The sequence below is a fragment of the Jatropha curcas genome, chromosome 9, assembly GCF_041381405.1.
Source record: "Jatropha curcas cultivar XTBG-Jc1 chromosome 9, XTBG_Jcur_1.0, whole genome shotgun sequence".
In the NCBI taxonomy this organism is placed as follows: Eukaryota; Viridiplantae; Streptophyta; class Magnoliopsida; order Malpighiales; family Euphorbiaceae; genus Jatropha; species Jatropha curcas.
In genome coordinates, this window is record NC_143159.1 from 6,465,811 (window position 1) to 6,488,094 (window position 22,284).

Genomic DNA, 22,284 nt, shown 5'->3' on the forward strand with positions numbered 1-22,284 from the left:
TGCAAAATGTAACTAAAAATTAAAGTTTTAGATTGATTTTTGTTTTAGGCATCCGTAAAAACTTACGGCCCAATTCCTTTTGAAAGCGGTTCCGGTCTTCCAGGATTTTCCAGCATTTGGTTAAAAGAAGGGATTCCCCAAAATCCAACCTGTAGATGTTCCGATTCCTGGGAGGTGCATCGCCAACCCTGCAACCAAACCTACGGCCTTCACTATCGCTGGAGCATTTTTCCTCTCATAGCCTCGTCGTTCCCTTGCTCTTTCCTCTTCTCCCCTGCGTTATTGAACGTCGGAAAATAACATCAAAACCCTTACTCTTATCATGTGCCCGCGTTAAGCCTCTTTCTACCGGTCTCTCTGTTTCTCTCAATGGCGAACTTGAAAACAGATTCTCCACTCTCTCTTCGCATCGTTCGTGCCTTCCTCGACTTCCTCAACTCCGGTTATACTCTCTCTCTCTCTCTCTCTATATATATATATATATATGTTGGCATGGGCACTGTTGATCAATTTCGAATGATAATTTAATGCTGTCGTATTTAGTTATATGATAATGATTGTTTTATTATATTTATTTATAGACTGATGACCATAGATTATGTGCATTGAGTTTGGTTTTCTGGTTGTTTGATTCGTATTCTGATGGTGGCTCTTTATGTTTTAGTTGAACCCGCACCTGGTGTTGATCTTGAAGGTCTAGAAGTTGCCAGGGAATGTTTGACTGAGGTTTTTAAGCTCGATTCAACATCTACCAGTGATTGCATAAAACCTGGTTTATTGGTTGACTTATTTCGTTCACTGGAGGTAAATGAGGATCAAAACATCAAATCAAATTTGAGTCATGGAGCTGCTCCAGTAGATGCTTCTAGTTCATCCCATGTCCAGAACAGTGCTGTTGATGCTCATCGCGTAGAAGCTTCTAGGACTCTGGTCTTTTTCTTTTCCCTATCATTGTTCTTTAATTATTTGTGTTGTTTTTGTTATTCTTTGTCTTAGGTTTTCTTTTGAGATTATTTTAGTTTCAAATCTTTGTTGATCTTAAAATGTCTGTCATTCTTATATATCCACATTTGAAAAGCACATAGCAGGACGTTATCGCAATATAACTACTTAACAATGTTGAACTTCTAGTTATAAGTAGCTAATATGGACTTCAAACCTTTGATACATACATACATATATATATATATATATATATATATATATATATATATATATATATATATATATATATATATATATATATATTTTTTTTTTTTTTTTTTTTTTTTTTTTTGCTTAACAATGTTGAACTTCTAGTTATAAGTAGCTATATGGATGAGTAAATGGGAAGAGAGTTTATAGATGAAACTGAAAATTGAAAAAGATGTAATGATGGAGTTCAACTAATGTTCTTGGAGTGTCCATAAGTGTTCTGTTCTTTATTAGGGTTTTGGTTTGTGTGAATGGTGCTGTTTCCCATTTTTTTGTTAAGTTAAACTGAAAATGCATATACATATGGATGCTTTACTTTTTAAAATTTATTGGTACAACTACAGTTTTTTCAAGTTTTAAATATTTTATTTTATTTTATTTTCATCAGGGTGACGATTGGACAGAACCATCTTATGCAACGGGTAGGCTTGTACTCTTTCTTCTCTTGGCACTGCCCAAGATTATGTATCGAGTTCTTTTTGTTCTATTACTTCAATGCTTTTCAACTTTAGTGTACTGTTTGTGCAATGAGAAACTAAGCATTAAACTGGCTAGATATAAATTTCTTCCAAAGAAACTATTATGTGGCGCCAGCTTGATTACTATTTCTCTTCAAATAAAAAGCACATTTACGATGATGATTTTTCATAGGAGTAGGAACTGTGCTCAGTGAGGGTGGCTTTGGTCTAAAGATAAAGTTACTCAACTTGTGACCTAGAGGTCATAGGTTCAAGTCACAGAAACAGTCTCTCTGCAAAAGCAGGGGGATGACTGTTTATATCAACTCTCCCAGTGCACAATAAAAATTGTGCTCCAGGTGAGATACTTTCAGAGGTACAATTCAGTAAGGAATGTGAAAAAATGAGAGTTAGGGTGCTTATCATAAACTTGGCTGGCATCACTTTGCTCCTTTTAGTTTTTTAATGTCCCCTCACAAAAGTAAAGCATATGATGTGAGATTAGTTTGATCTTATTGTTTATTTATTTGACATAGAAGAATTACAGGAAAGTTATGTATATTAAGATAAATGTTAAATTATGGGTTTGAGTTTGAGAATTAAGAAGTTGCATTCTGTTTTTATTTTTGTGTTTAATTTTTCTCTGGGTCTTGATATTTTATTTTGCACAATGTGATGGTCTTATTGACAATTAATGGTAATTTTTTAATGACTTGAAATTATGTTCAAGTTTAGAGTATCATAACCATAGTTGTTTTTATTTTTCTTTTTAAGAAACAGAGAAGTGAATTGAAATTGTTGAACATTCACTTGTTTGGAAATGGTATGGGCAAAAGTGATGTTATTGCCCATCCACAAATTGCATTAAGGATCTAATTGCTCAAAAGTGTTGTTGTTGTGCGTGTTTCATTCCCCTTTTCTATAGGGTTTAATTTGAGTTTTGGATGGGTTTCTGCAGTCTGAAACTTCTGTTATTGGTTTAAAGATTTATGGTTTATGACATTCATTAATTTATTTCAAATGTTATTGCAGGGATTTCCAAAGATGAACTCTTTGGGCAATTCTTTGCTGCCCTTGAGAAAATTCACTTTTTTAAGAGCACGCTTGATGGGAACGATGATCCAGTTCAACTGGATAAAGCAACACGTTTATTTCATGATGCTCTAAATGTAATTTAGACTTGTTGCTGCCCATGTAAACTAGGTGCATTTAAAAAAAAAACATTGATTTATTCCACTATTCTTTGTCAGTTTGTTTTATACTATTATGCTTGTCCCTATGTTTAATTTGGCAAAAAGTTTGATGGTAGATTGTACATCTGCCAGTCTGTCCTTTTCTTATTTCATTACTAGCTTGATCTATCAAAACATGGTTGTATCAGGAGATGGAAAAAGCTGGATGCCAATCATATAACCGGAACAGTCTGGCAGAAACATTCAAGTCGCAAGGTGCATATGCATTTTTAGCTTTTATGCTTGACAGCTTGAGACACTTTTAATTTATAACTTGTACAAAAATTGCCTGTTAGCAAAATTTTATGGCAGCAGATATGCATCCTTCAAATGTTTCTACATTTATGTGTTTGTCTTATCGAGTGTGTGTTTAGCAATACCAAAGAGAATAATATTATCTTACATTAATATAATTTGATCTTTGTGAATGCTGACTGTATTATATTATATTTGTCTTTGCTTTTAGGTAACATGGCCATGCAGTCAAAGATGTACTCTAATGCAATTGAGTTGTATTCATGTGCCATTTCACTGTCTGAAAATAATTCCATTTATTACTGTAACAGGTGCTCTTCCAATCAATTGTTTACATATACTTGCACTATATGAATCTATTACAATGATTTTATGATAAGGGCCCTGTTTCTCATGAATAAAAAGGAGAAGCATTTTGTGGATGTAGCTTCATGCTTCAACAGAATTTTATAGAAGGGTGTTTTTAGTGATGGTATATTGGTATTTGGACCCTGGTGCTTGCGCTTAGAGAGAGTCTGACCTTGACCACTAGATTGGTTCGTGAAGAATGTACTGAATGTTATAAGCATTAAGCGTCTCATAATTCTTTCAAACAATTTGTGACAAGACATAATTCAATTTTTGGAACAAGGATTGAGTTGTTTCTCTCTTTAAAGAATATACTAGATGTTTGCTCAATGACGTTGAGTTGAGGACATTATTGCTTTAGGACAAATAGCAATAAAATTGGCATTATTTGGTTTCCACATACATGCGCACACTTATATTATCTGATGCGATGATAGTCATGTTCCCTTTCTAGGACCATGCTTTGGTGGAGTATTGGGGGCTTTTATATTGTTTTATTGCATGATTTAAATTTCAAATTCATTAGCATGATGTATGCATGTCAGGGCTGCTGCTTTTACTCAGATCCACAAATATGCTGAAGCAATCAGAGACTGCCTTAAATCCATTGAGATTGACCCAAATTACAGTAAGGCATACAGTCGTCTTGGACTGGCGTATTATGCACAAGGAAACTACAGGGATGCTATTGATAAAGGATTTAGCAAAGGTTAGTGCAACATTGATTCTTTAATACCCTCAATATTGCTAGAACAACACAAAGTGCATTTATCATTTCGACATAAATGTGAGTTTTTATTCCTTGCTTCTCATTTCATATATTAATGTAATATCCTAATTGCTTTGTCATGTCTTACTATCTCTATATTATGCTGCAGTAGACTCGATTACTCAATCACCTGAAGAGGATAAGCTAGTACTTTAACATTTTTCTGTAACGTTGTTTTTCATCCACATGCAAATGTTTGATTTAGTTGTAGCCGATGCAAGCTGCAAGCTGTTACTGTATATTATTGAGCATTTACTGCTTAATGTACATCAGGTAGCTTGCAACTGAAATATGAACATATTTACTGGAGAGCCAATGGCTTAATTTTCTTTTCATCTTGTATGATTAGTAGTGGTGTTTCGGTTGAGATCTTTTATCTATTAATTATATTGGGATGTTTAGAATAAATGATATCGTGCAACATTGTTAAGGAGCGATGAACATATGAGCTTGCCTCATCATTAGATGTCTGTGGTGCATTATCATCTAACATTGAGTCTATGCAGGGATAATGCTGTTCATTATGTTTAAACTAAAATAACCTGATATTCCATCCAAATATTCTTATTTTCAGCTTTGCAACTGGATCCCCACAATGAATCAGTCAAAGAAAATATTCAGGTTTGTTCTATTTTTCTGCCTCCCTATTTCGTATCCCTGTTCTTCTTCCTCTTATTCACTAATTATTTATCACTTATTTTCCTTCAAACATACATAGGTAGCTGCACAGAAATTGAAAGAAAAGCAGCAACGGACTGGACGGGATCAGGTATATCTATATTTTCCTTCCCTTTTTATTTGAGAATTGACATGTAGTGGGCCTACTGCTCTGGATAACAGTTATTTAATGAGTAAATAGAGTGTCAATACTAGAAAGGTTTCAAAATTGTGTTAACCAGGCGCAAGAAGGTGGTCTAAAGCATTGGATTTTTTGGAAATCTTTCTCTTGCTGGTTCGCCTTTGAAACCTCCTCCGTGTATGCGGACCTTCCATTTCATGTTTTTACTGTGTGATTTTGTGTGTATCATGAAGTTCTTTCTTTCATTATTGAACTTTCTTTTCTAGTTGCCCTCAATTTTCTTTATAGCCTTTGCAAAGCACACAACATCTATTGTGGCTCGTTTATGTGCAGTTCAACAGTCCTTATGTTCAGGTTTTTATGCGCCCTAATTTTCGAGGTCTAAAAGTCATCTTTAATCATCCTTATAATTATCATATTCCTCTGCATGCTTTCATTGTATTAAGGAAATTATTTGTCAATCCCATCTTATGCAGAATACAAATTTGTCCACTCGTGATGGTCAAGAATTTAATAGCCAGTTTCCTCCATTTCCATCAATGCCATTCAACACTAATGCCATTCCTGTCAATTTTACAAACATTTTAAGAGACATGGCTGCACAAGTCTACCCAGGCGGGCACCCTCAAGACAGGCAAGGAGAAGATCGGAATTCTAATGAAGCTGATGAACCAGAAATAAGTCTAGGTGGAAACATTAATTTAAATCTCGGAGAAAATATACCTGAAGAACTCAGAGGAGCTTTGAGATCAATGATGGAAATGGTCTCTGGGGCAGCCCCTGCGCCTGCATCCCACGGAAACCCTCAAGATACAAATACAACTAATGGAAGATCAACAAACTGAAATTGTTGTTACAATCTTGTATCATGATCTTTCTTTTAAGATATATATATTTTTTAAACATTTTTATAGAGTTTTACAGTTATATTTGTTAAATGTTGAGAGGAGTTTTTTCTTGTAACGGCAAGACTTGGCCAATTATGTACACATTGTAGAATATGAAACGCGAGTGGTTCTATTGTGCTTCTTTTTCCCATAGCAATTATTTTTGCTTCAAGGCAAACAGAAAAGGTAAACAAGAACTTTTTGCTTCAAAATCAAGCAATTGAAGTTTCAAACTCTTAAAGCGTCATGTCCAATATCTCTAACAAAGAACTTGTCAATTATATTCTATGCTAGACAAGTTCATTTAGTTAGGAACTTCAATATACTTCGTAGTTAATTGAGAAAATGTAAGTTTGAAGATATTGGGTTCACATTGAAGTTTCCTAGTCAAATAAGCTTTGGCCCAGTTGTTAAAGGCGCTTGAGTCAAAAGGTTTTTTTTATACAAAATGGTTTTGTTGTAATTATCAAATCTTCTTAAAAAAATTTATTCTAGATAAATTATATATTTGTTGCAACTTGCAATAAGGTAGGTCGTAGGTGGAAGTGGACAAAAAAAGTAGGTGTGAAACGTTGAAGAAGTCTTGATGAATCATCATCACATAGTCTAAGCACTCAGCGGGATGGCTGGGCTAAAGAAAGCATTACGCGTGGAATCAAACTCCTACGGAAACGGCAGAGAAGGAGAAAGCATCGACTAATTCAATACATACCGTACGTGCACTCGAATGATCACATTATACAATTTTATTATCAGCTGTTGACTTCGTATAAACCTTCATAAAAAAATTTTTTTTAAAAAAAAGGTCTTTTGCCTTGCTATTTTTTAAAGAAAATTATTGAAGGGTAAGTTAGTAATTAGTGAATGAGACAAAGGTGGCTGCTTTCATCTATCTATCTATACTAATTTATATTTATATTTATATATAATTTATAAAACAAGAATATCGATGTGATAATAGAGTAAAGTATGATATTAAAATATAAAAAAGCTTATGAAACATTTATTTCCATTATAATTATGTTTTTGCATTTAATAATTTTTTTATTATATAATGAAGTTACAAACTAATGAAATTTAATGCAATTCTATAGAGTTATAATTAATAAATATTAATTAAATAATAGAATTACAATAATATGATTAATTAATAGAATTAAGATATAATTTTATTAATTAAAATTTGTTCTATTACCATTAAATCTTCTTTTACCTCATTTAATTATAAAAATTAAAAGATTAAAAGTGTTTCAATTCAATATATGAGAATTTAAAAAGAAAAATTAATAATTATATTAGTTGAAATTACACTAATTTATTATCTCAATAAACATATCAGATTATTACTTAAGAATTTCAAAACGAACATATAATTTCACCTTTTATCATTTAAGCAAAATATATAAATAAATTATTTAAATTGAATTAATATAAATATAAATAGCAATAATTTTCTAAAAATTTATTCATTCAAATCAATTAAAAAAATTATACAATACTCCCATTATGCAGATACACAACTAATTTTAACTAATTTCAAATAAAATAAAAATGAGGTCTAAAACAAGAATATTGTTGTTGAATTAAATTTATGAAATTGAAAACTTTTTTTTTTTTACTTTACATGCGAACATAAAAAAAAATTAATTAACTTTTTTTTTTTTTTGTTTGATGGATTTGTTTAGAGGTAAATTAGCTCAATTTTTTGGTTGGGATTTCAACGTGTTTGGTCCCTTAACCACCCAAGGACTCAATTTTTAATCTTGGAACAAACGCATTCCATAAAATTTTTTGTGAAATTCATTTTAAAATTTATATTTTGTTTTTGGGATAAAAAAATTATGAGTTCAATTTTATGAAATCCAACATAACTACACCAAATTTCATAAAAATAGGTGAAATTTGTAAATGAATTTCAAAAAACTAAGCAATCAAATTTTTTATGACAAGACTACCTTTCTCCTTTTACAAAATTAATTTTTTAATTTTTTACTTATTTAACTTATTTATTTTATCAAATTTGACCAACACCATTTAAAAAATTCATTTTTTTAGAAATATATTTTCTTATCATTATGTTTTTTTTATTTAATATTTCCATATTTTATTTTAATATTTTTTAGCCTTTTTTTTACTATTGAGGTGAGAGATTCAAGTTAAATGTCCATTAAATTAAATGTATAATTTTATTGATAATTTTTATTTTATATATTTATTTTAATAAAAATATAAAAAATTATATAGCACAACATAAATATAATTGGCATTTATTATTTATTTTTGTGAAATTACTATTTCATTGATATTCGAGGAAACATGAACAAATGAGTTTTCAATTATTAATTTATTCCATTGATGATTATGTGAAATTTAATTGAATTACATGTTTTTAATTAATAATATAAAATATGAAAATTCATTTAGAAATGAATTCCATATTTTGAATTCATTTACGTGGAACGGAGTATAAAATATTTTGAGATTTTAAAGTTCTAATTTCTAAAAATTCAAGCCCTTTAAAGATTTTATTTTTTTGCCCACTCAAAATTGGAAGCCTGATTCTGCCCGTCTTCACCATCAAAATAAGACTATTATAGCCACTTTCTATTTTTCTCAAATTTAATCTCTTTTCTCTTTTAATTCAAGTAATTGTGGGGGAGTGAATCTCATATGATTAATAATAAAATAACTATAAGACTCCTTTATAAATATAAATATGGTTAATATATATACTAATTCTTATGAACATGCATTACACATTTTTACACGTTAAATATAAATGATTTAATTTTTTTTATAATTTTAAAATCAATATTTGTATGTTATAATATATTATCATTAAGCTTAGTAAAAAAATCAAATCGAAACAAAACAGAAAAAAATATATATTTCTGTAAAATAAAATACATAAATTATTTCCATAAAAGATAGAAAGTGAAATTTTAATTTTCCTTGAATTAGTGATGAATGATTTCATTTTGTTGGTGAATTTTTTATCTAAAAAATTTAAAATCAAATAGCAAGTAAATTAGTCATAATTAAATATGAATTATACATATATATTATCTATTACTATATTTATATAGATATAAATATTGACCAATTAGGAATATTATTATTAACTCATTGTAATACTAATCTAAATAGAAATAGTAATATTCAAAAAATAATGTCATCCGTTTACATTATCATTTTTATTATAATATTATTATTTAATATCGCACAAGTTCAAACTTTTTTTTTTTTTTTTTTTTTGAGAAGACAAACACAATCTTCTATTGTATACTATATATACATATTTTGTTTCCAATTGTTTTTCAATTTTGCAAACTAAATGGTATAAATCAAAGAAAATTAGGAAGTTTTTTTAGAGGTTTTAAGGAAATTCAACTCAATTAGGAAGTTTAATACAATTATGAATTTTATTAGATTTACTTTTTTTTAATAGGTTTTAACTAATCGTACTATATTAGAATATTTAATTAGTATAGAAATCTTTATATTTCCACCCAATAAAATTTAAGTCTTAAAGTTATTTTTTGTCTATTTCTAAAATTAGTTAGGATTTTTTTTTTTTTCAATCCCAATGTTCCTCTCTCCATTCATACTTGTAAATATGTAGTTTTTTTGAACGAGCCTTGCTTATCGTTGACTTTATCCGTCGTGAATTTAATTGGTATAAAATTTCTTAATAAGGAATTGTATTTAAATTATATAGACTTTAAATTTAATTGATTTATTTTAAATTACACGTTTAAATTAAATATTATTAAAAAACCAAATTGGATTCTTATACTCTTAACATATTTAATATACAATATAATTTTTTATTTTATTGAATTCTTATATTCTTGCAATATTTAATATATCATATTTTATATATTATATAATTTCTTTTTTATCAATTTGTATCCTTATATTCTTGTCATATTTAGTATTTATCTTATTAATATATTATATAATTTCTTATTAATATATTATATAATTTTTTATTTTATCAAATTATAATATTCTTGTCATATTTAATATGTATATTATTTAATATATTATATAGTTTTTTATCCAATATAATTTAAATTTTAATAAAAAAATAATATAATAAAAAAATAAAATTATCTTTATTTTTCAATTAATAAAATTAAAATCCTTAAACATATTATATTCTTATCATATTAAATATATATAATATAATATAACTTCTTATTTTATCCAATAGAATTTAAATTTAAATAAAAATTAATATAACCAAATAAAACTAAATTATCTTTATTTTTTAAACTAAATAATATTAAAATCCTTAAAAATATTATATTCTTACCATATTTAATATACACCTTATATATAATATAATTTCTTATTTTATTCAATAGAATTTAGATTTAAATAGAAAACTAATATAACCAATGAAAATTAAATTATTTATATTTTCTCAAATAAATAAATTAAAACCCTTTATCAGTCCATAAATTTGGTCATGACATTTTTGCCAATTGTAATATTCCTCTGGTTTTACTTTTATATATATATATATTATAGATAAACAGATATAAATAGATATATAATTTTACAATTCTTCCATTATAAATCTATAATAAAAAATTTTATCATAATTTTAAATGACAGTTATTAATATTATTCTCAAATCATAATAATTATTAATAAAAATTAATATATTTATTATATTATAAATTGTAATAATTAGTAACTGAATTGGTAAATAACGTATATTTGTCTAATAAATGACCGAGTTCCTAAGCTTTAACAAAGCATGCTTTCTCGAGCTAGCTCTTAATTGTTTAACAAACAGTATGAAAATCAGGTTTAAACTTGGCTCGGTTTCATGGTATTTATGTAATAAATAATATAAATTGATTACATTATGGTATTTATGTAAGTGCACTAAATATAAATATAGAAAGTTGAAATTTTCGTTTTGGAGGTGATTATGCCAAAGAGAATATTGTCTCCAATTTTATTTTTTTTTTCGGAAACTTGCGATAATTGATGCAGCGAAAAAGTCTAAAATATTAAATTTTTATGAAATTATTAGGCTGAATTTAAAAGATCTAAAATATCAAATCATAAAGAATAAACAATTTATTTTATATTTCGAGTTGTAAACAGAAAATAAATAAAAGATACATATAAAAGCTATTACTTAATATTGGAAAGCAAGTCTATAAAAGAAGAAAAATCAATAAATTATCGGAGATTAAATACAAGATTTATTTCAAATGATTACAAATTTGGAATTTATTAAAAAAACTGAATATATAAAGAAAAATGATGGAAATGTATGGAAAAGAATAATCTTTTCTAATGGCCAATAGTGATTAAAAAAATAAAATCTAAAACCCTATTTGGAAGGGATGAATTCCATAAAATTTTTTAGAATTCATTTGGAAATCCAATGTTTTGTATTTGGAATTAAAAAAAATATAGATTTAATTATAGGAATTGAATTCTATAAAATTTTTGGGTATATCTAATTCAAATTCTACTAAAATTAGTGAAATTTCTAAATTAATTCCACAAAATTAAACCATTAAATTTTTATTGAGGAAATTACCATTTATTATAAATTCAATTGTTTTTACTCTTTTTTGTTTTTTTTTTTTTGGAAAATTCCTACTAAGGTTATTTTTTTTTTTTACTCTTTTTTGTTTTCCTTTTTGTTTACTTTTTCTCTTTTTGAAAAATTCCTACTGACGTTTTTTTTTTAAATCTTATAATAACTAACTTTATTTTTTACCTCCACCCTAAACTAGTAATAACGTTAATTTTTTCTTAATCTAGTAAAAACGTTACTTATTACTGTGAAACTATAAAAACCGACTATCAACCATTGTTTTGAAATTCAATTGAAAACAACAATAACTTTTTTAAATATTTTTATAGTTTTCAAATTAATTACTTAAATCAATAAGACTTTTAATAATTAAAATAATTTTTATGATAAATGTTAATACTTACATAATTAATTAAATAATTAAAAAAATAACATGTTATTTTATTGTATATAATAAACATAATTGGTGTTTGTTATTTATTTTTATTAAATTATTATGTCAAGTGTATTATAAAAAATAAAGAGAAATGAATTTTTATTTAAGAATTTATTTCAAATATAATTTTATAGAATTCAATTAAATTCCCTATTTTAATTTATTATATAAATTTATTTATTTCAAAGATGGTGTAAAAGACCCTTGAAAGAAAAATAGAGAACTAGAAAGATGCGGCTCTTTTTTATATAAATGGATAAAAATTTATAAATTAGAAAACTAGCAACATGACATTGATATAATCCCTTTTCAACTATTTTATTTAAGGCCTAAAAAGTAAAAATGAAAAGTATATTTTTAATTTGGATTTAAAAGGAATAATGCCTTTGAGAAGCAGTCCTTTTGAGCTGTTTGTGGTTCACTGGAGATCAAGGCGGAGCAAACAGATTGACGGTTACGATTCGCGCAGCGATATTCCTTTTCCCATCCGGACCGCACATACCACATCATCAATGTCCCGTCAACTAATTACACGGTTGAGATTTAAAATACCCCCTGAACCGATTGCCAAGTGTATGGTCCTTAAGCAAACCAATTGTATTCTGTGTGCGTCAACAGGAGGGAGAGAGAAGAGAAAAAAAAAAAAAAAAACTGAAACAAAGAAACGAATTTCTCACTTTTAGTGCTCCTGAAACTCCAACTTCTCCATTCTCGATCTCTCCGTCCACCACTGCAACCTACGCTACTTTGAACGCTACCGTTTGGATTCTCAAGAAAATCTCAATGCCACTCCTTTGATTTTCAAGTTCTCTTTTAGTCGAATAAAAGGTAAACTTTCGTCTTTTAATTTATTGTTGTTGTTGTTGTTGTTGTTGTTGTTGATCTTATGTTTCGAGATTGAATTTGATTTTTTTTGGTGTTACAGGATTTGGAATTTGTAGATTTTTTTGTTATAGTGGTTTTTTAATCATTTTGAAGCATGAGTGCTTATCTAGTTGGTGTTCTTGTTCCTGTTCTGGTTACTCTTCTGTTCCGGAGTTCAAAGAACAATGTGAAGAAACGAGGAGTTCCGGTCGATGTTGGCGGCGAAGCTGGTTATGCGATAAGAAATGCGAAGTTCTCGAAGCCGTTAGAAACGGCGTGGGAAGGTGTTTATACTCTTGCTCAGCTTTTTGAGGACGCGTGTATGAGATATGGGGATAAGTTATTGTTAGGAACAAGGAAATTGATCTCAAAGGAGACTGAAGTGAGTGAAGATGGGAGGTCTTTTGAAAAGCTTCATTTGGGAGAGTATGAATGGCTTACTTATGAGACAGTGTTCGAAAAAGTTTGTAGTTTTGCTTCTGGGTTAGCTCAGATTGGACATAGAAAGGAAGAACGTGTGGCTATATTTGCTGACACCAGAGCTGAATGGTTTATTGCGTTGCAGGTGCTTTTCTTTTTAGTTGTAGTTATTGTTTTATGGAAAATAATGTTGCGACTGAGTCAGAACTTCTGAAAGCAAGTGTGTGAGATTGTTTCAGTTATGCTGTGAAAGTGAAAGATAGAAATGTCTTACTTTATTAGCTTCATCTTAAATTCTTTTTGTTGCTAAATCATTTCTATGGTCTTCTGGAATTACTCAAATGGTTAATTGTGTTATCTCGTATCAGGGTTGCTTTAGGCGCAATGTCACTGTGGTTACCATTTATGCATCTTTGGGGGAGGAGGCTCTGTGTCACTCATTAAACGAGGTTCTCTCTCTCGCTATATATACACACACACACATACACTCTTACACATTAGTATGTGTAAAACCAAGTGTAATGGCCTTGTAGATTTTATGCTTGAGAGGACAAGTTTGGTACTTCCAGTAAACTGATATGGTCTGCTGTTTGGGACATGCTATTGGATAAAATGCAATCATAATGAATGACTGCAATTTTTATGTTTCCAATAGTAATTTTCCTTCTCCTTTTGTGACATCTTATTCACTGCTGTTCGTACATGTTTTTCTCTTCAGACAGAGGTTACAACTATCATTTGTGGGAACAAAGAATTGAAGAAACTTGTGGACATAAGTGGACAACTTGACACAGTGAGACGTGTGATTTGTATGGATGATGAAATTCCATCTGCTGCATCATCACTGGAGCAGAGTGGTCACTGGAAAATCATCTCACTTCCTAACGTGGAGAAACTTGGTCGAGAAAATCCTGTTGGAGCTGATTTACCATTATCAACTGATGTTGCTGTAATAATGTACACTAGTGGAAGTACTGGATTGCCTAAGGTTGGAGCATCTTTATTATTATTTTTTTTTTCTTTTAGATAAGAAAATATTATTGAGAAAGAAAGAAATGAATGTATGCTGTGGAAGGCAAGAAATCCTCCTAAGGCTTAAAACATAAAACAAAGCTGAAAAAAATTAATGCCCTTCACTCAAGTAAGAGCATCTATTATGTGTTATAGTCTATTGTTATAAGCTTGTTCACCTTCACTTGATTAACTCTTAATGTTTTCTAATTGGTTGTAACTAGAAAGTAACTTTGACACTTGGATGATTTTTGAACGGTAGCGTTGCATGGGGCATCTTAAGGTGACTACATCTAGGCTTTCTACAAGTATGTCGCCTAGATGATACCATCTTTTTCTTCTCCATTTGCCATTTCCTCTTGGCTGTTAAGCCTAATCTAATTTATTGCAAAAAGTTGGTGTTGTCTCTTATTTATATTTGATTGTTATGTAAAATTGATTTCTATCACCCTTGTATGGCAAATGCAAATTCAGGGAAAGTACTGGCATGCTTTTCTTCAACCCTTTTCCATAAAATTCACAGATTGCTGTTTAGTTTTATTTTCATTCCAAAGGGCTGAAATTATATGGCTAATTGAACATAATTGTTTCAATATTGACAAGATGCTGAAGCTCAAATTCCAAGCATTTATTTTATATGTTTAAGTTGTGGAACAGCAACTGGTTAGTCTACTTCATCATGTATTGAAATTCAACACAAGTTTTTTTTTTTTTTTTTATGGTGCCTGTGCCATTGGGATCATAGTTCTGTTTGGTGGTTTTCAACTTTATGGAATCATGATGAATATTTTTTTCTTTGTAAAGTTTGAAACTGCACTAACAAAATAGTTTGATTTGTTCCCTTGACTAACAAAATAGTTTGATTTGTTCCCTTGAACTTGTTTGTGCTTTGGTCATGTTACTACGAAATATATGGAATTTTAATAGTTTATCAAAACATATCAGAGCTTGCATGATACTTATTTGTTTCCATTATGACAACTTTTCTCAGGGTGTAATGATGACACATGGCAATGTCCTAGCTGTAGTTTCTTCAGTCAGGACAATTGTTCCTGGCCTTGAGAGCAATGATGTTTATCTGGCATACCTACCCTTGGCTCATATCCTGGAAATAGCTGCTGAGGTATGGAATATGGAGCTCTTATTAGTAATTTACACAGCAATAGCTGTTTCCTGTCTATTTCTTTCCCGTTGAACAAGGATTTATGAAGCTCTTATTAGTAATTTACACAGCAATAGCTGTTTCCTGTCTATATCTTTCCCGTTGAACAAGGATTTATGAAACTATATGATTCCTCCCTTCTGTGTTCTTTAACAAATTTCACCTTTCATGTTGCAGAATATAGTAGCAGCTGTTGGAAGTGCGATAGGGTATGGAACTCCTCTGACGCTAACTGATACATCGAATAAGATTAAAAGGGGAACAAAGGGGGACGCCACTGTCTTGAGGCCAACTGTAATGGCAGCTGTCCCAGCAATTCTTGATCGTGTCCGAGATGGTGTGCGCAAGAAGGTTAGGATTATATGCATGCTTCCCATATCTCTTCTCACAGTTGAGCTTTCTTACATGAATGCTAACACGTAAACATGCATGAAAGTCGACACAAATAACCTATTTTTGAGTGATAGCTTTTTGTCTGATATCAAGAATGGTCACTAAATTTTCTTAACGACTCAGGTGGATGCAAAGGGTGGCCTAAGTAAGAAACTGTTTGACTTAGCGTATGCCCGTAGATTGTCTGCATTGAATGGTAGTTGGTTTGGAGCTTGGGGCCTAGAATTGCTTCTTTGGAATTTCCTTGTATTTAGGAAAGTTCGAGCAGTTCTGGGAGGTCGCATCCGTTTTTTGCTTTCTGGAGGTGCTCCTCTTTCTGCTGATACTCAAAGATTTATCAACATTTGCCTTGGGTTAGTACGACTTCGCAAAGCTTGGTCGATTTTTATGCATATTTATTGATGAACTGTAGCTTTACGTGTATCATGCTATATTTGAAAATTTATAGTTTCATCCAATACCTTTTCCACTGATGATATACTGCAGCCTGGATCTTGTGAACCTAAGCAATTAGTTTCAATTTTTAAAATTTAAACCAGAATTTTGGTTTCTTCTTAGAGGGACGGGAATTAATATTTTTGCCGAAACTCAACCTACAAATCAGTTGATTTGAAGGAATTTATGTACAAAAGGGAAATTCTGAGTCCTATACACTAAAAGCACAAAAAGGATAAGCAAAAAAAATTGAAAATTAAAGAGAATTCCTCGTAACTTTGAAGCATGTTCGGTAAGGAACGAATCCACTTGAGTGCTATTACATTTTTTACATTGAAGGGCTATTTCTGATCCATGCAAGAGAAAACAGAAAAGAATTGATGCACAACTTTTAAGCTAAAAACACACCAAAAATTCTTGAAATTTCCGTAAGATCATTGAGATTCTAAATTTGTGCTTCAAGTAAATAAGAAAATAAAAGCTCTGTACATGTCAGTGGATAAAACTTTCGTCATGTTTGGGCGTGAGTAATGAAATAAATATCAACAACTCAACTCCATCTTTAACTTATTGTTTCATGCTTATCTTCCAATTTTCTTTTGTTTCATTTTTATTTTTATTTTTAAATTTTCCCCTCGGCGTCTGAGCAGTGTTGAACATTATACAGGGCTCCAATAGGCCAAGGCTATGGTCTCACTGAGACTTGTGCTGGTGGGACCTTTTCTGAGTTTGATGATTCATCTGTTGGTCGAGTTGGTAATCCAATCCCTAGCACATTTATTAAGGTGAGAATCAATTAAAATTAGGTAATAGAAGCTCTGTGTTTGACTTGACAATTCTACCAGCTTGTATCATGGTTACTGCAATCAGCTAATGAACTTACAGATTTTAATAATATGCCATATCATTTTTGTTGGCAGTTAATAGATTGGCCAGAAGGTGGATATTTAACCAGTGATTCACCAATGCCTCGTGGGGAAATAGTTATTGGTGGTCCTAGTGTAACTGTTGGCTATTTCAAGAATGAAGGGAAAACAAAGGAAGTGTACAAGGTAAAATCTCAAAAGTTTCATGGCATCATATGTTACTGGATTCACATGCAAGCTCGAATGTCAACATGTATCACTATGATTTATACCAATTTTTTTTGTTCTGAAAAGGTTGATGAGAGAGGAATGAGGTGGTTCTACACAGGTGACATTGGGCAATTTCATGCTGATGGTTGCCTTGAGATAATTGACCGTAAAAAAGACATAGTCAAGCTTCAGCATGGGGAATATGTCTCTTTGGGAAAGGTATGTATATTTGAAGGTAGATCGCAACTCTTTCCTGATTTCTTTGTGACTAATATTTTCCCTACAGGTTGAGGCTGCTCTTATCGTAAGCCCCTATGTTGACAACATGATGCTGCATGCTGATCCATTTCACAGTTACTGTGTGGCCCTTGTGGTGCCTGCACAACCTGCCCTGGAAGATTGGGCTTCAAAACAGGGAATCAGCTTTACCAGTTTTTCAGACTTGTGTGAGAGAAATGAAGCGATAAAGGAAGTGCAAGCATCACTCGGCAAGGTATGCATTTCCAATCATAATTTGAGTTTTGAATAGGGTACCTTCATTGCTCATCATAATTGTTTCAAAGCAACTTGTATGTGAGTCTGACATTTCCTTTGGCATAATTGAGCATGTGGCTATACACAAAAATAAACTCATGATGTGAGACAAATCTGATTATTAGTAGACCAGACACTGTTAAGAGTCATTACTATTAGGTTCTCATGTTGTCTCTACCCTCCAAAAGTTTTAGGTATAATTTTCCGCCTGACTTGTAATGTTATGAAGCTATTCTTGTTTTAATAGTTTGAATAACATTGGTAAATTTCGTTTATTCCTGGGAACTTATGCTGATTTGCAATGTTCTACCTTTTGTCAAGTGTTAAGTTAAATTAAAGTGCGGAAAGTTTCTACCTTCTGGTCTGATATGGCTTTGTATAATCCAATTGTTATTCTTAAAAGAGGATTAATGGCATTTTGTGTGCGCAAACTTTTTGGCAATTTCTAATTGAGCACCTGAACTTTGTAGAATTGTGTTTGAACAGAGAAAAAAATTTGCAATCAATTCAGCTGCACTTTCTTGAATAGTTGACATTTTATTAGAAACAGGACGATGGTGATAGACAAGATATGCTTGACACTTCATATGATTGGGTTAGCTTTCTTGTGGTAACTGTTTTTTCTTCGATCTTTATTATTTACAGGAAGCTAAGAGAGCACGTTTGGAAAAGTTCGAGATCCCAGCAAAAATTAAATTGCTTTCTGAGCCGTGGACTCCTGAATCTGGACTTGTCACTGCTGCGCTCAAGATCAAGAGAGAGGCCATCAGGAAAGCCTTCTCCGCAGAACTCTCCAAGTTATATGAATCATGAGATAAGAAAAACTAATTTGCATTGGTGATTGGCAGAATTTCTAGTACAAATGACTTGCTGTTTCTCTTGGATTTTTTTTTTTTTTAACATTAATTTTATTTAATACCCTCCCTCTATCTATTGTACCTTAATTTTTTGCTTTCTTAATTTACATACAACAGTTTTCCTGTTTCCTCTTTCTACATATGGGTTTTAATATTGCTAGCCTAGGAAACTGAAAAGGAATATCTGGCGTGCATAAAGTTCAGGAAGTTAGCAGCTAACAAGGATGATTGTCTCTAACAGTCTCCAGTTATTCTGTCATTTTTTGCTTTTGTCGCTATAACTTGGAACAAATGATGTGATTGTATGATAATGATTCATAAGAGAATCATATTTAGCTCCACTTGTGTGACCAAGTATTAAATTGCAAGAACAGGACACAATCACATTAATGGCCAACAAGAAATCGTGGTTTACAACACTGCATTCCTGTAGTGTATTGGACATTACTGTTTCAACTTTCAAAATAGTTGAATATTGTTTTAAATTTATTTTTTTAACAGTATTGAAATTGATGTTCTGAAAAAAAAAAAAAAAAAAAGTTTCAACAGAAATTTAATAATGTATAGGTAGTACAGTGAAGAATTATTGACATAGTTACTCCCAATTGACGCTTACTATTTGTAAAGGATAGGAATAGGATGGCTTTTGGCAGTGAAATTTTCGGACATTCTAATTCTATGAAAGGAGACTGAAAGTACGAGGAGCAAAAAGACGACTGCTAGATCCTAAACTATGATACAAAGATGTTATAGATATATGAGTATTTTGTTGGCATTTCAATTATTGTTTTTTTTTTTTTTTTTTTTTTTTTTTTTTTGCACACGTTTCTCTATATTCGAACCGGAGTAGCATTCAGCTAAACCACTTTGAACTGTAGTGGCTGCAGGTTACGAATGCAGAATGAAGTCCTTTTAGTGACTCCATAATACTTGTCTCCTAATGGTAGAGATTTAGGGTTTAAAACCCTGCAAATCTTCTAACCTTCAAAAGATATTCAACGTGCTGAAATGGTGCTTGACATAATAAAATATAAATTCATAAATTTGAAAAGGGGTAGGCATAATTATAATTTTGTTCATTTACACCGTCTCAAAATATAAATCGTTTAAGGAAGAAAAAGATTTAAGGGTAGGGACAGACTATATATGAATATTCCTGTCTTTGCATAAGGCGAATAACTACAAAAGGTGGATTTTTTTTTTTAATTTTCAACAGAACCATAATAATAATAATAATAATAATGTATCATGAGAGAAAAACATAGAGATAAAAGTAATCTATTTTTCAGAAAACCAAAATAAAATAACAACTTTGGGTAACTAAGGGATAAAATTATTATAATTTTCTCTAAAAGAAAACTCCATCAATTTCTCAAATCCTTCTAGAGAAATTTTTGAATATTTCAAAATTTATTGGTCCTTCAACAAAGAATGGGTAATTGGGATTGGTCATTTACGCGATAGGAGAAGACCCCAATATTCTTTCGAGTAATTTTCTCATTCCAAGTAGGTTGCAGTTTATATTGGGAACAATAATTTAGTTCAAGAAACTCCAACTCGAACGCTGGTCTATACTTAGGTTGAAACGTGTAGATGCCAATTGACTTGTTTATGTAAAAGCTTGAAAGTCATACATAAAATTTACATATAGGTGTCAACCATTTAATAGCTTATTAGCTTAGAATAACAATTACATATTAGGGAGAATATATGGAAGATTAGAGAAAAAGCCCCTTTTTTGGTTTTCAAAGATGGTTGCACCTAACCACATTAATGTGCAAAATTTTCATTTTTGGGTCCAACTACCCTGATTGGAGTCAATTGCCTAAATGCCCAAAATATTTAATTTCATTTTCGAGGCATCATAGAAATGAAAATTTTAATCAATGGGTCCAAGAACTTATTGGGAAAGGGAGAAAAATAATACCAAAAAAAAGAAAAATAGAGTTGTGAGAACTCTTAATTAGGAGAGAAAAGATCTAATTAGTTTGGAACAAATCTATTATAAAAGAATCGTGTGTGATAGCCAATTAGAGTTTATCTAGTTGATTTTTTCATTTTACGTTAGAGATTTCAAGTGGAAATTTTTTTAAAAGTTTTATTTCTATGATAAAAAATTTTCATTAATTTTCACATGCAAAGTAGAATAGGGTGTGGGAGGAGGGTGGCAAGAGGAGACCCACAATTTCCACATCCAAGATTGGGTCCATTGATGGGAACTTGACTTGAAGCCAACCAAAATAGAAACAGCTCTCCATGTGACCATTAGTTTGCTTGTTTCCATCACTTTTAAGAGCCTTTTAGGATGTTTTATGGACACTCCAAACCGAAGGGCTCTTCTTCTTCTTCTCCTTTCCTTGTTATTAATAATATTAGATTCTCTCCTTCTCTTTTGTACAATTTACACATATAATATTATATTATATGACCCTTAGTGGTGACATAGACTTTTTGTGTTGCACAGCTTTTGAAGAGGAAAAAGAAAAAAGAGAAAAAGACTAACCAAATAAAGTGAATATATATATTTATTTATTGATTTGTTTTTCATTTCTAGTGAAGTTTTATGGCTAATTTTATCAAACATTGCCAGTGTAACTTTTTATATTAATTTTGTTTTTTAAAATTAGTTAAAAGTAATATTACAAATAATTTTAAATTCTTTATATTACAAATGTATTTGATTTGGAAGTCCTGCTTTTAATTATAAGCTTTAGGTCACCTGATAATTATTTTCAGTCTTCCTCACATGCTTTGGGTTGCCCAACTTTTTAAAAATAGATAATTCAATGGACCTTAAGAAAAAAAAAGTAAATTATATATATATAAAAAGCTAAGAGGGGATTATAAGTTCTAACTTCTAAGAAAAATCATCTAGAACTTTTGTAGTTCCAAGATCAAGTGGGAGTTGCAAATTTTGACTTAATCCATAGACCCATTCCAATTGAGAAATATACAATTAAAAAAAAAAAGAAAAAGAGAAAAAAAAAAAAAGCAGCAGTAAAATGTTCAGTTAAAAAATATTATTGAATGTTAATTCTTTTGTCCTTTTCTTGACTTTAAAGGATAGAAAGACTGGCCAGAAACCTTAACAGTCATAATAGTTTTTATTTCCATGAACACCCAATCTATTATCATCATCATCATCATCATCATCATCATCATTAATCAAATCTACCATCTGATTATGTAAAATCTAGATTTAACAAAGGGTTAAAAAAGTATTCTTTGGACCTGCTTTAGATAAAAAGTATAAAAAGGGGAAAAATCAATAAAAGAAAAAGTAGTAAGAAAAAAGTAACTGAAAGCAAAGCAATTTCCAGGAAAGTTCCAGTAAAGAATCACTTGGTCCAAGACCAGCAGGTCATGGTTTTACACAGGAAGAAATATTAATAACCAAAAGAGTCAATCTTGAGAATTATATAAAACAACTCCCTGATATTATTTTTTAATATTTTTTATCTATGTCAAATATATAAATTATTTTTAATTTTAAGAAACATTTATTTTTCTTTAAAATTACACATCTTTTCACACTAATTATAATAAAATTTTAGGATATTTTCACTTCTATTTACAAAATATTGA

At 30.3% G+C, this 22,284-nt stretch overlaps 2 protein-coding genes across 2 annotated transcripts; both read left to right on the forward strand.

The window, feature by feature from the left end:
* The first annotated feature begins 36 nt into the window (after window positions 1-36).
* On the forward strand, window positions 37-6,084 carry TPR8 (Tetratricopeptide repeat (TPR)-like superfamily protein). Its single transcript, XM_012222842.4, has 10 exons — window positions 37-442; window positions 665-930; window positions 1,583-1,616; window positions 2,685-2,821; window positions 3,034-3,100; window positions 3,351-3,450; window positions 4,033-4,196; window positions 4,831-4,877; window positions 4,975-5,025; window positions 5,532-6,084. The coding sequence occupies exons 1-10, from the start codon at window positions 370-372 to the stop codon at window positions 5,898-5,900; spliced, it is 1,308 nt and encodes a 435-aa protein (XP_012078232.1). The 5' UTR covers window positions 37-369; the 3' UTR covers window positions 5,901-6,084.
* A 6,529-nt stretch (window positions 6,085-12,613) lies between these two features.
* LACS9 (long chain acyl-CoA synthetase 9) lies at window positions 12,614-18,826 on the forward strand. Its single transcript, XM_089726003.1, has 12 exons — window positions 12,614-12,775; window positions 12,873-13,376; window positions 13,600-13,680; window positions 13,950-14,219; window positions 15,234-15,365; window positions 15,582-15,755; window positions 15,921-16,150; window positions 16,900-17,017; window positions 17,153-17,284; window positions 17,393-17,527; window positions 17,595-17,801; window positions 18,488-18,826. Exons 2-12 carry the CDS (start codon window positions 12,927-12,929, stop codon window positions 18,653-18,655), a joined length of 2,097 nt encoding a protein of 698 aa, XP_089582129.1. The 5' UTR covers window positions 12,614-12,775; window positions 12,873-12,926; the 3' UTR covers window positions 18,656-18,826.
* The last annotated feature ends 3,458 nt before the right edge of the window (window positions 18,827-22,284 follow it).